We start from the raw sequence: 15,596 nt of genomic DNA on the forward strand, positions 1-15,596 counted from the left end.
AATGTGACATTAAAGATCAAGTTAAACTTGTTTCATTACCATCTACAGCTGAATTGTTTTCAAATGTACCATTTACTAGTTCTTAGAAATAATAATTAAGAATTATTCAGTCACTAGACTTTGTTCCCAGTTTACTCTCACATGTAGCTACTTATAGGTGCATAAATGGTTACTAGGCTATCAGCCCTAGAGCCATTTAAGTCTAGTCAAACTTACTCCAAATTTAAAAAACATATTGCTGATGTGAGTCTATACCCAAGGAATTTTATGGTTGCAATATAGTCTTGTACACATTAAGTGTTCACAGGCTACCCCTGTCCATTAGAGGGATACAGGTGCCATACTGGGTCTAAATTTGTGAGTCCCATCCATTGATCCAAGTTACATTTGAATAGAGTTTGGGATGAACTTTGCTTCACATGGATGGGAACATGTGCCAGAGAAGGGGTAATCTTTGAGACACATATGTGTACCTCCCAGGTGTCCTGTTACTGTTGCAGATGAGGATTATGTGCTTAGAACAGGTATTTCTGATGCAATTTGTTTGCAGATATGCAAAAAATCCATCAGTACAGGATGACAGAATACCTTGTAGGATAGGCATATATCACCTTGCAGGAGTCTATACGAGACCAAGTACAGGGACAGGCATTTGAGACAATCCACACAGGATTTGTTTACTCCCTGTATTCTTTTTGTGAGGAATCTCTGCAGAGTCTCAGCTGTTGCAAGTGCCTGGTCAAGTACATGCCGGATGGTGTACAGTAGTTGATAACTGGTCTGATGACGGCTGAGTACAGATAAATAATGACCAATGATAGGAACTTCTCACTAAAAAAATGTCTGTCTGGTGACTTACATGGTAATAATAAACAAAAGTAGAAGCAGGCAACTTGGTAATATCAGTTATAAAACCAGAGATGCCCCCTGCCTTCATGCTAATGTCTATAAGGAAACATGACATACGTAATCATATTCAGCTTTTATAACCCACTTCTTCACACCAGAAGAATGATCTTGCATTGTTTTTAAAATCTGTAATGTAACTCACAGTGAAATCTATTCATGTCTAGATAAAAATAAAAGCAAGCTAGAACTTATAAATAGAAATATTTTCTTTGGCAGGCCATAAGGAAAGGAAATTGTGACTATAGGATGTGTGGTTAATTTAGCTTTAGAATATTATGACACCTCTATGCATTTAAAAAAAACATTTGTATTGTCTGCAATTGTTCTTTCATTATCCTTGCAGATGAATTATCTATGCAGTGTACATGTATCAATTTCTGTTCCCTGATGAAATGTTGGCACTCGAAATGCTGAGTGCTGACAAGCCAGAAAAAAAGAAAACGAAAACACAGGAGAAGTGCAAATTTTGAAAATCTCCCAAATATATATATATCAACTCCGAGATCACCATACCTTGGAGAAAAGGGAATATTCCAAGAAATGGCATCTCAGACTTAATATATGTAAGTCCATTCAGTCGATGTATTTCAGGACTCACTCTATGGTGGGTTCCGATGTTTCAAATGGTTACCACATATTTCTCTGTTTGACTTCCTTTATAGTTATGAATGAAAATTGTCTTTTGGCTCAGTCATTATATCCAGTTAAGAAACAAATAAAAATATGTATACAATACATGGAAAATATGAACTGACAGTCTGAGCAGAATATTAGATAGGAATTCTTAATTCTCGTTGCGATAATGACATGAACTTGCAGCATAAACAGAAGGTATATGGATGTATTCTTCTCAGTATGCCTTGAGATGACTTTGAGATGGCAGTCTAAACAGACGACTATCTAGATGAGGTCCTCAAAATTTTCTATAATATATTAGATATTTCACTGAGTGACTATTTAGCACGTCATTAAATACTGACATTTTTTTTTAATTTCTTGAAAAACACTGAAATGACCAAAACAGATGATATTTTAAAAGTCTGTCCATGCAGCAGATAAACATTTTGCTTTTGTATATCAGTACTCAATGTTTGACCATGTGCCTCCTGTCAACATTCTAGGTGCTGTCCTGAAATTAGGCCAGTGAGCATCAATCTGCTAAATGTCTAGTGCTAAGCTGTAAGGGAACCTTCTGCAAGTTCTGTAAATCAAACTATATACTAATATAGCTTAATTATTATAGATCAGTCTTTCCTTATCTGCTGCCATTTACTCTGTACCAGTTTTAAAACAGAGAATGGCAATGCATTATTTATGCATTTCTTTGACCTGTAGAGTATTGGAGGAAACTGTAACAGTAGAAAAACATGTGACAGCCAACGTATCTCACTTCTTATTTGGACAACAAGAGTCATCAAGAATACATATCTCAGTTAAAAAAAAAAAAGTACCATTTTCATCCAAGGAAAAATCATCTTGAGCATAACGGAATTTTTCTGGCCCGCAAGCAATAAAAACATCATCATCTCCAAAGAAATCATGAAGGCAGGTCACCTATAAAAAAGCAAAAAAAAAAAAATAAGAAATATGTCATTTCCTTAATCTAAAATAATGTCAACTTTTTAACATTTTAATTAATAATGTATGTATTACTGAAAATGTAATCAGACAATATGCATAAGGAATATTTTATAACAACTAACTGGAATGGATAGTTCTTTGAAAAGGTTCAAACGCTCAGACTAACTTAGCTACCATATCAAAAGCCTTGAAACTCCCTGAATGTTCTAAGATCTCCACCTGAATCAACAAACATTGATGCCAATCCATGTGGGACATAGAAATGTCAACAGTCATCTTTACTAGAATAATACTGCTTCTTTAAATCCATAATTTGCTAGTAGTTTTGTAAATATCATATTAAAACCTTTGCATGATATGCATATCTCTGACTGCCACTATTTTCACATTGCTATACAAACCTGCAAAACACATATAATGAGAAAGCTCTGCTTTCTTACATAATATTGCACTGGTAGCATTGTTGCCTCACAGCAATAGGTTCTCCCGTTCGATTCTCGGCTGGAGTGTGGGGAGTGCCTTCTGTGTGGAGTCTGCATGTCCTCCCTGCAGTTGGGTGGGCGCTCGAAAGACATGTATAAATGGGCGTGCCTTCGTTGAAGGTTGAATGTCGAGCTGGCACCTCGGTGTTCGTGAAAAATCTACGGCCAATCATTAGTGGACCTGAGATCCGCTGTGGTGACCCCTAACCAAAAAAAGCCGAAAGGCAACAACAACGGGCAGCTTGGCTCCATGTGAGAATGATGGGGGTATCATTGCAATTCAGGCGAGTATTCAGGCATTTCTCCTGCCATTAGATGAACTAAGCAGGGAAGGAGAGGAGTGAAGGGGCTTGACATGCTTGATCCTCTGATTGGGGTGGCAAGAGATAAATACATGCGTCTGACGTTCGTACACTCTATTGGTGAGATTTTCTTGTAGAGGCTGGGGAAACCACACCTCATGTTTCAGGGTAGATGGATGAGGCTGTTTGCAGGCAATGACATGTGAGAGAGTATGGAAAAACCAAACACAGCAGTCACTGATTGCCCCCTTCCCTTGTACTGCTAAGAGTGCATAGTAGTGTAGGACAGCAAGTCAAAATATTCCTTGGCAGCAGTTTAATGTTGCCCCTGGGCACCACAATCTGCTCATTGTCTCCAAAAATGGATTAGATTTACTTCAAGGAAGTCTAGTCAGTTTTGTTAGAGCCAGTGGAGGAGATGACACTCCTGTGAGTAGCTGACTGTCAGCTGCTATAGACAACCAACCCCTCCCAAAAACATATCTCACACACACACACACACACACACACACACACACACACACACACGCACACGCACACGCACACAGAATGGTTATAAGTTAGCTCAGTGAAGCAGAAGTGGTCTGGAGGCAGAATATTCCAACAAGATATAAGTATTAGAAGCAATAGAAAGAACTAAACTAGAACATATACTTTTAGGCTACATTCAAATTAACTTTCTTCTTTTGGTGAATAAAATCAAAAATTACACAATAAATTGAAATTGATGCGAATAGGTTTTATTTGACAGCACTTCCCGGAAGGATTATGCCTGCTATTCAGTTCCATTTGGCTGAGTTTAGAATGGTGTATGAATTACATTTTATATAATTCTGTAAAACAAAGAACACTAAATCCACAGCTTTAACGATGATTCTTTTTACTAAGGGACTCAGCACAAGAGCACTGCATGCATACATCTGCAGCTGAAAGTATAAATATGCCAGACACTGATGAACTTATAGAGATATGATATGAAATCATATCCTAAAAAGACTCTACTCTTAGCTCTAGAAAAGACAGAATTAATTCACTGTAGGATCTGTTATTAAAGCATTTATATTATTAAAGTATTTATCAATGGCCACTTTCATTGGAAATGTTTTAGTCTTCTGAATAGCAGAATATTGAATACTTCAAAATTATTTGGAGGTAATGAAATACACTTTAAACATTGTAGTGCAGCTGTTAGTTTTAATTTCATGCAGTGTTTTATATTCTGGAAAGTGTTACCATGCTGACATGGCATGATCATGACTTCTGCAGTTTTCAGCATTTTCTTTTCATGATGTACCTCACGATGGATGAAAGTACAGGGATTTTCATATGTTAATAAAAAGATGACTTCATATAGCAACAGATAACTGTTCCCTAAATTCCCTAAATGTGTTGATGAGCAACTGTAATGCTGGAGTTACTTGGAAGAAACAGTTACACTGACTTTTAACTCTTTTTACCCAGATCTCTGCAAAGAACTGTACCAAACAGCACAATATAGATATTGCTCTATTTCAGAATGTCTTTGTACATAACTAGCAGCTGTGATAACCTGTCTCGCCCACTTTGCCTTTTACCTTTTCTACTGGATCAAAGGTGAGCCAGCAGACAGAGGACAAAGGACTGACCAAATATACTACAGCTCTTGGAAAAATATGTTTCTTTGTTTCTATTATCAATCCTCCAGAATGACAAACATAATGTACCAGATAATGTCGATCTAATTATTTTAAAAGTCCGCCTTGTTGTTGGGGAGTAAGAAAATGGCCATATCTGCCTGTATGGATAAATGAAGTCATAATAAAACTTCTCTAAAATAAAAATATATCACAGAAGTTACTATGCTAAACAAAACAGCATTGTACAGAAATGAAAAATAATACAAATATGATGTGAGGAGAACACCTTTACAAGTGTGTAAATGAAATGGTTGACTTCACATAAGGTTGACCTGTTTTTTTTGAGTGATTTTTAAAAAGAGCAACTTCACATCTGTTTCACTGCACTATTGTATAAAAATATGAAGGCTGACATTCTGTTATAATGTACAATGTGAGAGATAAAAAGGTTTGTCAGGGATTTGTAATGTATTTGGATGTTTTGCATATGGGAAGAGTTTGACAGGTATGTTGTTTTTTTATTGCAATCTGTCACTGTCCGTTCTTGGCTTTGTGTGAGATTACAGGACAGTATGGACCAGAAATGGGTCATGATCCAATGGGGCCCTAGACAGAGTAATGGTTCCATCCTGTCAATGTGCATATTATTTTCTTCTTTATTTCTACAGTGATTATAGATATCTGGATTTAATTTAAAACTTTTATTTTAAATTTTTTATCACAAACACTGATAGCCACTTGCAAATAAAAACATTACAGTCTCTCAATGAAAATACACTTAGTATGAGCAATAATAACCTTCTCTAGCCTTGAAACCCACAGTCACAGAAAATGCATCTGGCCAGTGGCAGGTTAAGTGAACCTTTGGACTGTTTTCAAACCATGGACCCCCTGCACACATTTTTAGGACCATGCATAAATGCATGTGTTCTTCAGTTCACCCTCCTGATTGTATTAAATTGTATTCTTTGTTCAGTCCAAGAAAAACAGTGCTATACACGAAATTACCTCTAACACCATCTGCCAATCCATTACAAACTCACCAGTCTGTCAGCATTACTGTACCACCCTAGAAAAAGCCATAAGCTACCCATGAAACAAAGAGCTAACCTACTTTTAGGATCCCAATTCTACAAACTACTCCATCTCAACACATTTACTCCCATTGCAGCTAGACTTCTGGGCACCTGCTCTTTGGCAGGCATGCCCCATCAACATTGAGGAAACAAACTCTTATTTGAAATTCAAAATGCAACTCAAAAAGCACATTTTCATCCAAGCCAAATGCTCCTGCCTCAGCACAGAACATGGTACCTGAAATATCCCCTTTCCAAGTATCTTCTCCTCTCTCACAATTCACTGAAGATTAACCCACTTTAGAAACAAATGCTTATATTGTACATCACACTCTACCTGATTGTACGTTGCACTGTGCTTAAATGATTCTGTTATTGCTCGTATTCCTGTATTTGTGTTTGTGAAATGTTTTTTATTTCACCCGGTTTGACCAGGAAATTGGACAATATTGATCAGTGTGCTACCCCAGTAAACAAATATAAATAAATTAAAATAAATAAATAAAATAAATAAATATAACATCACCTGCTATGGTACACTTTAAATGTGGAGTTTTGAAAAATTTTTTGCAGTAAGCAGTGAAACAAATTATATGAACTAATAATGACAAGGGTACCCATTTCAGAATATTTCAACCATAAAACAAACTCAAACTATTCTCATTATAATCTGCCAGTATGCACAATCTCTGTCGAAGTAAAAATCATCTGAATAATTCCAAGTTAATGAGATCTGTGACTAATGAAGATGTTACTGCTGGCAAAGAAGTTTATTTTATTTATTTATTTATTTTATTTTATTTTACATTTGTTAACCGGGATGGTCCGACTGGATACATGTCCTTTTTCAGCGGAGGCCCGGGGAGAAAAGCTCCAACAGAGTTACATTGATAATTAGGTATAGTAAATGAGCTGAAAGAACTTAACAAAAACATAGGCTATTTACATACAAGTACAAGACTGCCATTACTATTTCTGAGATTACTACAAATGTAACATTAATAACATATTAGCAAGGACGGTAGGCAGTATAATAACATAGAGTTAGACAGGATACATATTTCTTTATCACAGTATACAAAGTACTTATCATCTTAGCTAGTTGTTTATGTTTTAGTTAATGGCACAGAGCTAGTCTGGGTTTGAGCAAGGACATAGCCAGTGTGACTTGAAGTGGAGTTTTAGACTATTTTTGAATTGACTTAGAGAAGTTGCAAGCGTGATGTTATTTGGGAGAGAGTTCCATATTTTACCAGTGGTGTTGGCAAATAGCACGTCACCACCTAGGTTGAGAGATTTAGTTGTTTGGACAAGGAGTCTATTTGCTGAGTGAAGGCAGCTTAGATTGGAGTAGGGAGTCATTAAGTTTTTTAGTGCTGGGGTATTCTCAGGTTGTTTAAGGATTTTGAAGGCCTCTATGAGTTGGGACTGGTGAAGAAGGTGTGGGAATTCTATCCATCCAAGCTTTTTCAGGTTAGTACAGTGGTGTGTTCTGTAGGGTAGGCCTGTAACGAACCTGGCAATCTGATTATAGCAGGATGAGAGCTTGGCCAGATCAGATTTGTTAAGGTGAGTGAGGACAGGAGAGGCATATAGTAGGGTAGAGAGAAGGTGTGAACGGGCTGTGGCTGCCCTGGCATTCGGGGTAAGGAAGGCTTTAATTCTATATAGGGTCCCAAGTTTCTTGTTGACTGACTTAATGGCTTGGTTGATATGAATATCAAATCTGAGTTTATTGTCAATGTTTACTACTAATAGCTTTGTATAGGTGTCTGGGGAGATGATGGTCCCATTATTGGATTTTATGGTGAAGTTTTCAGTCGGAGATCTATTGGTTGGGTAGAAGAGAAGTAACTTGGTTTTGTTTGGATTTAAGATCAGGAGATGGTTGGCAAGCCAGTTTTCGACTTTGGTGAAGCTATGTTGGGTGGTAGTTAGTAGATTTGCAAGAGAGGCATTGGAACATATTATAGTCGAGTCATCTGCATATTGAATGCAGGTGGCTTCAGGGATGACTGTTTGGATGTCGTTTATGAAGACTGAAAAGAGGAGAGGTCCTAATATGGAACCTTGAGGAACTCCTATGGTATTTGGTAGTAGGCAGGAGAGCTTGTTTTGCCACATTACTGCTTGTTGTCTCCCAGTGAGGTAAGCTTGAAACCAGTCAAGGGCTGGAGTATCTAGATACAAGGTTTTTAAAGTATGTAGAAGTAACTGATGGTTTACCATATCAAAGGCTTTCGATAGGTCCAGGAAGAGAGCGGAGGATATTTTTTTATTATTCGGTTAAGATTAATGTTTTCAGTAAAAGAGAGGAGGGCAGTGGTTGTACTATGATGGGGTCTGAATCCATGTTGAGAGTCTGTGAGTAGTTTATTTTGGGTTAGATAGAGCATTAGTTGGTTGTGCATGCACTTTTCCATAATTTTGGCAAGTGGTGATAGTATGGCTATAGGTCTATAGTTGGATAGTTCTGTGGATGAATCTCCTTTGTGGAGTGGAATAACATAGGATATTTTCCAAATTGAGGGGATTGAGGCCTCGGTTATGGTTCTGTTAATTAGGATTGAGATAGGGTAGGCTACCACATCTGCAGCAATTTGCAGGTATTCAGCCGGCAGAAGATCGGCTGAAAGGGTGGTTGGCTTCAGTTTTTTCAAAAGGGATCTGATAAAGGATGTGGACACTGGCTGGAAGTTAAAAGAGAGTGGTGAATCGGGTATAGTGTTTATAGAAGTGTGGGGAGGAGAAAGTTGGTTAGCTAATGACTGGATGGTTTCTGTGAAGAAAGTATTGAATGAATTGGCTATATCTTCTTGGCTCTTGTCAGATAATGTTCCTGGGGTCGGAATAGTGGATTTGCCTGGTTGGAGAAGTTTATTTATGCCTGCCCAGTACTTTTGAGGGTTATTCTGATGTTTATGTTGCAGATTGTAGAAGTAATTTTTCTTATCTAGTATGATGGCTTTTTAGTCTCATTTCTAAGTTGTTGGAATTTGATACGATCTAGGGTAGTTTGCTGGTGCGCCATTTATCCCACGCTTTGTCTCTAGTTGTTATTTTGGTTTTGCTGTCTGTTGTTAGCCAGGGTGCTAGTTGAGTTTTAATTCTTATTGAGCGTTTAGGGGCATGCGAGTCAAGTATAGTAAGGAATGAATTGTTAAATGATGACACTGCCTCATCAAGGGAAGGAACTTTAGTTTTGTCCAGTTACATGATTTGAGTTCAAGTTGAAATTTAGTTGGGTCAAAGTTTTTCTTGGATCTGATAGACCTATAAATAGGTAAGCTTTTACAATTAATTTTGTCTTTCATGATGTATGTGAGCAGGTGATCACTAAGATCATTAGGGAGAGTTCCAGACATATAGTTCTGGGGATGACTGTTGGTGAGTATCCAGTCTAGTATACTCTCTTTTTGGTTATTGTTACCTGTACGTGTGGTAGATGATATTATCTGAGAGAATCCATGTAGGTTAACAAGGATGGGGTTGGACTGTGCTGTGCATTGGTTCCAGTCAATATTAACATCGCCCAGGACAATGGTTTCTTGAGGGTAGTTGTTGGCTATCCAATGTAGAATGACCTCTAGTGTTTCTACATTGTTCCCAGGGGGAATATAGGTCACAATTAGGTTAATGCCCTTATGATTATTTAGTAGAATTTTTAGGGTTAGTATTTCAGCGTTAGAGACCTGGGGTGGTTGTATAGGGTTAGTTATGATGTTAAGTCTGCTATTATATAAGACAGTTATTCCACCTCCTCTTTTCTTTACTCTATCTGCCCTAAGTATATTGTAACCAGGAGGCAGGATCTCATTGTCTTTGGTTGATGGCCGGAGCCATGTTTCAGATAGACACATTATGTTGGGGAGGTATTTGGCTAGTACAGCATGCAGGCTATGTATCTTATTGTTTAGATTTCTAATGTTTAAGTGGCATATTAGGAGGGAGTTGACCAGTTGGTGGGAGAGTGGTGAGCTGGTAGGATTTTGAGTTAAGGTTGGGCCTGGATTAGGATGGATGTCCCCATCTTTGGTTATGTTTTTTCTTAGATACGCTAGTAGTCTAATAACTTTGAATAGTAGTTTTAGTTCATATTTGGATTTTGGTGTTGATTGGAATGGCTTTTTTAGTAGCAAGTGGTTGGAATTTATAATTTTTGGGGTAGTGTAGTAGTGGGCAAGTTCCGCAGTCAGTGGAGGTAGGGGGTCTTGGTTTGGCATTTTGGATAAGAGAAACCTATGAATGTGAGATTTTCATAGCTAGTAAGAAAGTATGGCAGAATTAAGAGTGGTAAGATAAGAGGAAGGAGTTTATAATTATTTATAGACATGTTATATGTCATCAATGGGTGGGGTCAATGTGCTTCAGAGGAATAGTAGTGGTTAAACAGTAAAGTGGTGGGGGGGAGGAAATTGGAGAGGAAGTTGTGTAGGTTGGAGAGGAAGTAGGGGTGTGGCCTAGTGGCTATAAATGTAGACACAGTGGGGGCAGGTGGGATAAGGGGGCAGGGAGAGGAGCGAAGCGAGCCCGAGCGTAGCGAGGGCGAAGCGGAGCGGGGCTAACCCAGTCCCAGGTTTTGGTCCTATGAGTGAGGTAAATAGTCTGATAGTGTAAGTAAGCAGATTGGAGTACAGGCTTGAAATTCAACATAAACATATACAGTTGTAAAATGTCTAATACAATTCAACATAAATAGGCATTTACAGTTGTAAAACACTTACTGGAGAGACACTGAGCCTTCATGGGGTCTGTAGCAGAGTGGATTGTAGTTTTACAAATGGTGCCTGCCACAGGTAATATTTATTAACTCTGGGATTGTCTTAAGGTAATAAACAGGGAAGGGGAGGGGAGAACAAGGGTGTGAGCAGGCAGTTCTTTGCACTGCTGCTAATGAGCCAAAGCAAGACAAGTATGGGTTAAGAACAATCACAATTGACCAAGGACTGCTCTGAAACTGTAAGTCTTGTCTTAATTTCTCAGGTGGAAAACCAGGATAACCTTGTATCAGTAGGCTACTGTGGTATAGTTTAAATAAACAAACACACAGTATTGATCAGTTATTGATACTATTTGCTAACAGAAGGGAATAAGAGAAAGTGGAAGATGTGTGAATGTGTGTGTGGTGGTGGTGGTGGTGGTGGTGGGGGAGGGGGCTGCTTACAGCCAAAGCACAGTGCTCTCCAGGGGAAAATGAAGATTGTCTCAAACAGTTAGACACATACTCAAAGTTAACTGTAGCTGTTTGCAGACAGTTCAGACCTGGACTGCACTTTTCTTATAGGAATGTTAAAGGTGGTACCGGAGTTGAATACTTAAGAGTGGTGTTAGGTTCAAAGTTAACTGTAGCTGTTTGCAGACAGTTCAGACCTGGACTGCACTTTTCTTATAGGAATGTTAAAGGTGGTACCGGAGTTGAATACTTAAGAGTGGTGTTAGGTTCAAAGTTAACTGTAGCTGTTTGCAGACAGTTCAGACCCAGACTGCACTTTTCTTATAGGAATGTTAAAGGTGGTACCGGAGTTGAATACTTAAGAGTGGTGTTAGGTTCAAAGTTAACTGTAGCTGTTTGCAGACAGTTCAGACCCGGACTGCACTTTTCTTATAGGAATGTTAAAGGTGGTACCGGAGTTGAATACTTAAGACTGGTGTTAGGTTCAAAGTCAACTGTAGCTGTTTGCAGACAGTTCAGACCCGGACTGCACTTTTCTTATAGGAATGTTAAAGGTGGTACCAGAGTTGAATACTTAAGAGTGGTGTTAGGTTCAAAGTTAACTGTAGCTGTTTGCAGACAGTTCAGACCCGGACTGCACTTTTCTTATAGGAATGTTAAAGGTGGTACCGGAGTTGAATACTTAAGAGTGGTGTTAGGTTCAAAGTTAACTGTAGCTGTTTGCAGACAGTTCAGACCCGGACTGCACTTTGCATTTCAGTGCTTCAGCTGCATTTCAGTTTGCTGCATGCTTCAAGTTTGCATTTCAGTGCTTCAGCTACTGCACTTGAAGAATAAATGACCTATGCTACACTAAAAAAATAATATATATATATGTATATCTATATATATATATATATATATATATATATATATATATATATACACACACACACACACAAACATACATATAGATATGTAGATAGATATTAGTGTGATAGTGATATGCAGTAAAATGGCTGGCAAACTGACAACAGGTTCATCATTAATAGTCATCTCATCCAAAGGAGGACCCCCCACTTTATTTTGTTTTCATAGTAGGCAATGTTTTGAGTATTCATCTTTACTGTGACAATCACATCGATGCATTCATTGTTTTTTGTTCTGTTATTCGATGGTCACTCTTTGTAGTAGCAGTTGAACATTCCTGATTGAACGCCTTATAACGATTCCTGATACTGAGCTAAAACAACGGTTGTTAAGGCCCATCCTTTGTGCCTGCCTACAGTGAGTGCAGTATATGTAATTGAAAAGCATGGTTACAATTAAACATTATTTTAACAATCACTCTATCCATTTTACCTTTGAACACTGTAGGTGTTCCATACTTTCTAAATACTACCAACAGGTAAAGTAGTGGTTTATCATTGCAAACTATCCTGTTGTCGTTTAACCAAGTTTTGCTCAGGAGAAAAACATGGCAATAAGGTAGCAGAGATACAAAAGTTAGTAGGAAAGTTTGCAGTTAAGAAATACTTTTACACAGTTTTTGTTTACACTTTTGTGTTCAAGCCCTTCTTTTAATGAAGGAATCAATACTATCAGTATGAATTCTATAGTTCATTTTCCTGATATATATATATACTGTAGTATTTATCAGTGTACACCTTTTAACATTTATTTACTTTATTAATATGTTTAAATTCCATAAACATATGTATTTATCTTATAAATGACTACAAAATTATACACATCAGTTGGAGGCAGAGCAACAGCATAATTCAGTCATTAGTTTGCTGGATAAGTTAAAATGGTTTTGAAATACGTTTTTACTCCTTTTTACATTCACCTGAAGCAGTAGTGCTTTTTCTTATAATGAAACAAAACATTGGACAAGAGTTCACTGAGCATTAACAACTTTTTGACAGCAGTCAGCAAAATATTACGTGCTGATTTTAGAGATTCAAAGCAGACAAAATGGTGCTGAAGTGACAGACAGCTATTTATACTGTAGCACTAAAAATAATGCCAAAATGACGCAAAGAAAGAACCCAAAGTGTCCTGACATTGACACTACTGTTCAACATTAGAGAGAAACCAGAACTGTGCATAAAGGCAATTACTTTATAATCAGAACTTCTTCAGAAAGAATAATTCACTCATTTAGGCTTGTTTAAATTGTCACCCACAATTGTACATACAAACAAACTCATCAGTTATACCGTTTTATCCAAAACACGGTTAAAATGTTTGAATGTATAAAGTTCACAGAGTCAATAATGTGAAACAGAAACTTTTTAAACTGTGACAATGTTCAGCATGCTATTAACAATGTGTTATTCTTATTATACGATTTTATAGCATTTAATATGTATATAATTGTGTGACAGCCATCCATTCACTTTACTGACACAGACATTGTGGCAGGTCGAACAATTTGCTGCATAAACTACACATGCAGAATTGCAGGTACACTTTTCCTTTTGACCAAGAAATTGTCAATTTGACCTAAATTAAACAATGAACCAGTGTCTACAAACCTGGAACTGACACATACTCCACAAAGATATTTACACTTTCATTTTCTGTGAGAACACTGTATACACACTGCTGGAATTATTTTCCAGTATTATTAACAAGTTTTCCCTTTCTTGTACACAAAGTGTTGAATGAGACATAAGACACTAGTAATATTATTGTTTTCCAGCACAATTTTCCAGTTATTCAAAAGTGTCCTTTTCTGCTAAATGTGTTGACTGAGAATACTAAACCAAATATATTTATATATAATTTGACAAGAAATATTGCTTTTAAGTAACTTCTAAAACTGCTTATATTGGAAGAAGCATTTAATTTATTTTCAACGTAAAAATTTAAATCCAAATAACAAAGTGAACAATATAATGTTGGAACTATATACTAATTAAAGATAAAACAACTGGGGACATCTTCATTTGAACAAATTCAATTGAAACTTAATCTTCTTAAGGAATATTTACCACTTCTAAATCAAATTTAAAATCTTCTGCAACTTAATTCTATGTTTGTCTCTCAAATAGATCAAAAAAACGAGTTTTCAAAAAACTATGGTCACCTTTAGTTTCTGAAAAAAGCCTTATTTAATCAACATAAGTTAATTATAAATTATAGATATCAAGACTCCTATTTTACTTTTCTTACTGATCTTCATGCAAATGTTTTGTTGATAGATATAAAGATACACTTATGATAATACAAACTAATCTAAAATATATTCTACTTATTAAATTATTCTTTACTCAGTTCATGTTTATAAACAATAACTGTCAAGTACACTGTATAAGAACGAAAAAAATTATTTTCTGGTAATTTGTCCCTCATGCAGACATAATAAGGCAGATCTGCTCCATATACTCTGGGACTGCAAATTCACTAGAAGTGTATAGCTCACCCTGCAACAAAAATTAACATCTGGTTGTTACAACAATCCAAAATAAACTGGAGGTTTGCAATATTACTCACTCCACCTCCCAAAAAAGTAACCCCTAGTGATATAAAAACATTTCTATTTTTATGCTAATAACAAGCTACATTACAAAGAATTAATGCATTCTTAATGCCCTAAACTGAGAAACATTTATGAATTTAGCATTAGAACCCATCAAATCCTTTAAATTTCTGCTGCAGCGTCCAAGTCAAAAGGCTTCTTGATCACTAAGCTCAATAAATGTTTTAGATACATTAGCTAAGAATTATTGATGAAAATTATGATGGTATATATTTTTTGCTTGGTATTTGACAATGCTATAAAAATATGGGATATTTTTTCCAGTTATAGGATCTTTTTTTCCTCCTACTTGTAAATGAAGCATTACTGCTAAATAGTGTAAATAGTTTTATTTGCATGGTATTTCTATATAATATTTTTTCACTGTACTGTTCTTTGTTATATATGTTCAATGTTATTGTTATTACTTGATCATTTTGTATAACAGTGTCAGAAAAAATATTTCCAACAAAAAGTGGTCTATATCTTCTTTACCTGCTCATTATAACTTCAGGTGGCATTACTTCTACCATTTTCTTATTATACTGTTTGTCAGTGAAAAGGTCTGATAAAAATAAATGTTTACCAGGGCAGGTGTCTATGAATGTCTGCCTGGGATTTTGGGAAACTGGGTAACAGGATATTAGGTCATAAAAAGTGAGCCAAGGTTTATAATTATTCTGGGACTGGAGGGGGAAGGGGTATTTAAGGAGTGAGAGTGATAGGATGCTTCTGCTCTAGTTCAGCCTTCTGACAGACAATTTGCCAGCATCTCTGTGATCGTCATGCCTGGCCAGGTATGGGAAGCAGAAACAAAAGAAGCCTGATGGCTTCTAATTCTCAGGTAAGCTTTATTCTTGTTAAATGTCTCAAAACATAAATTAGGCTAATGTGTTGGTATGTATGGAAGTTAGTACAGCACTGGTGTGGCAGTAAGGTAGGGAAGCGGCAG

At 36.7% G+C, this 15,596-nt stretch overlaps 1 protein-coding gene across 4 annotated transcripts in view; it reads right to left on the reverse strand.

The window, feature by feature from the left end:
* The window catches only part of DCX (doublecortin), a 770,468-nt gene that overhangs the window by 275,915 nt on the left and 478,957 nt on the right, over window positions 1-15,596 (reverse strand). For all 4 annotated transcript variants that reach the window (XM_044087890.1, XM_044087889.1, XM_044087888.1 and 1 more), the window contains exon 4: window positions 2,361-2,463. In XM_044087890.1, coding sequence (XP_043943825.1) covers window positions 2,361-2,463 — 103 coding nt within the window. The remainder of the gene's footprint in view (window positions 1-2,360; window positions 2,464-15,596) is intronic.

This window comes from Protopterus annectens, chromosome 11.part0 (genome assembly GCF_019279795.1).
Source record: "Protopterus annectens isolate FY-2018-M chromosome 11.part0, PAN1.0, whole genome shotgun sequence".
Lineage (NCBI taxonomy): Eukaryota > Metazoa > Chordata > Ceratodontiformes > Protopteridae > Protopterus > Protopterus annectens.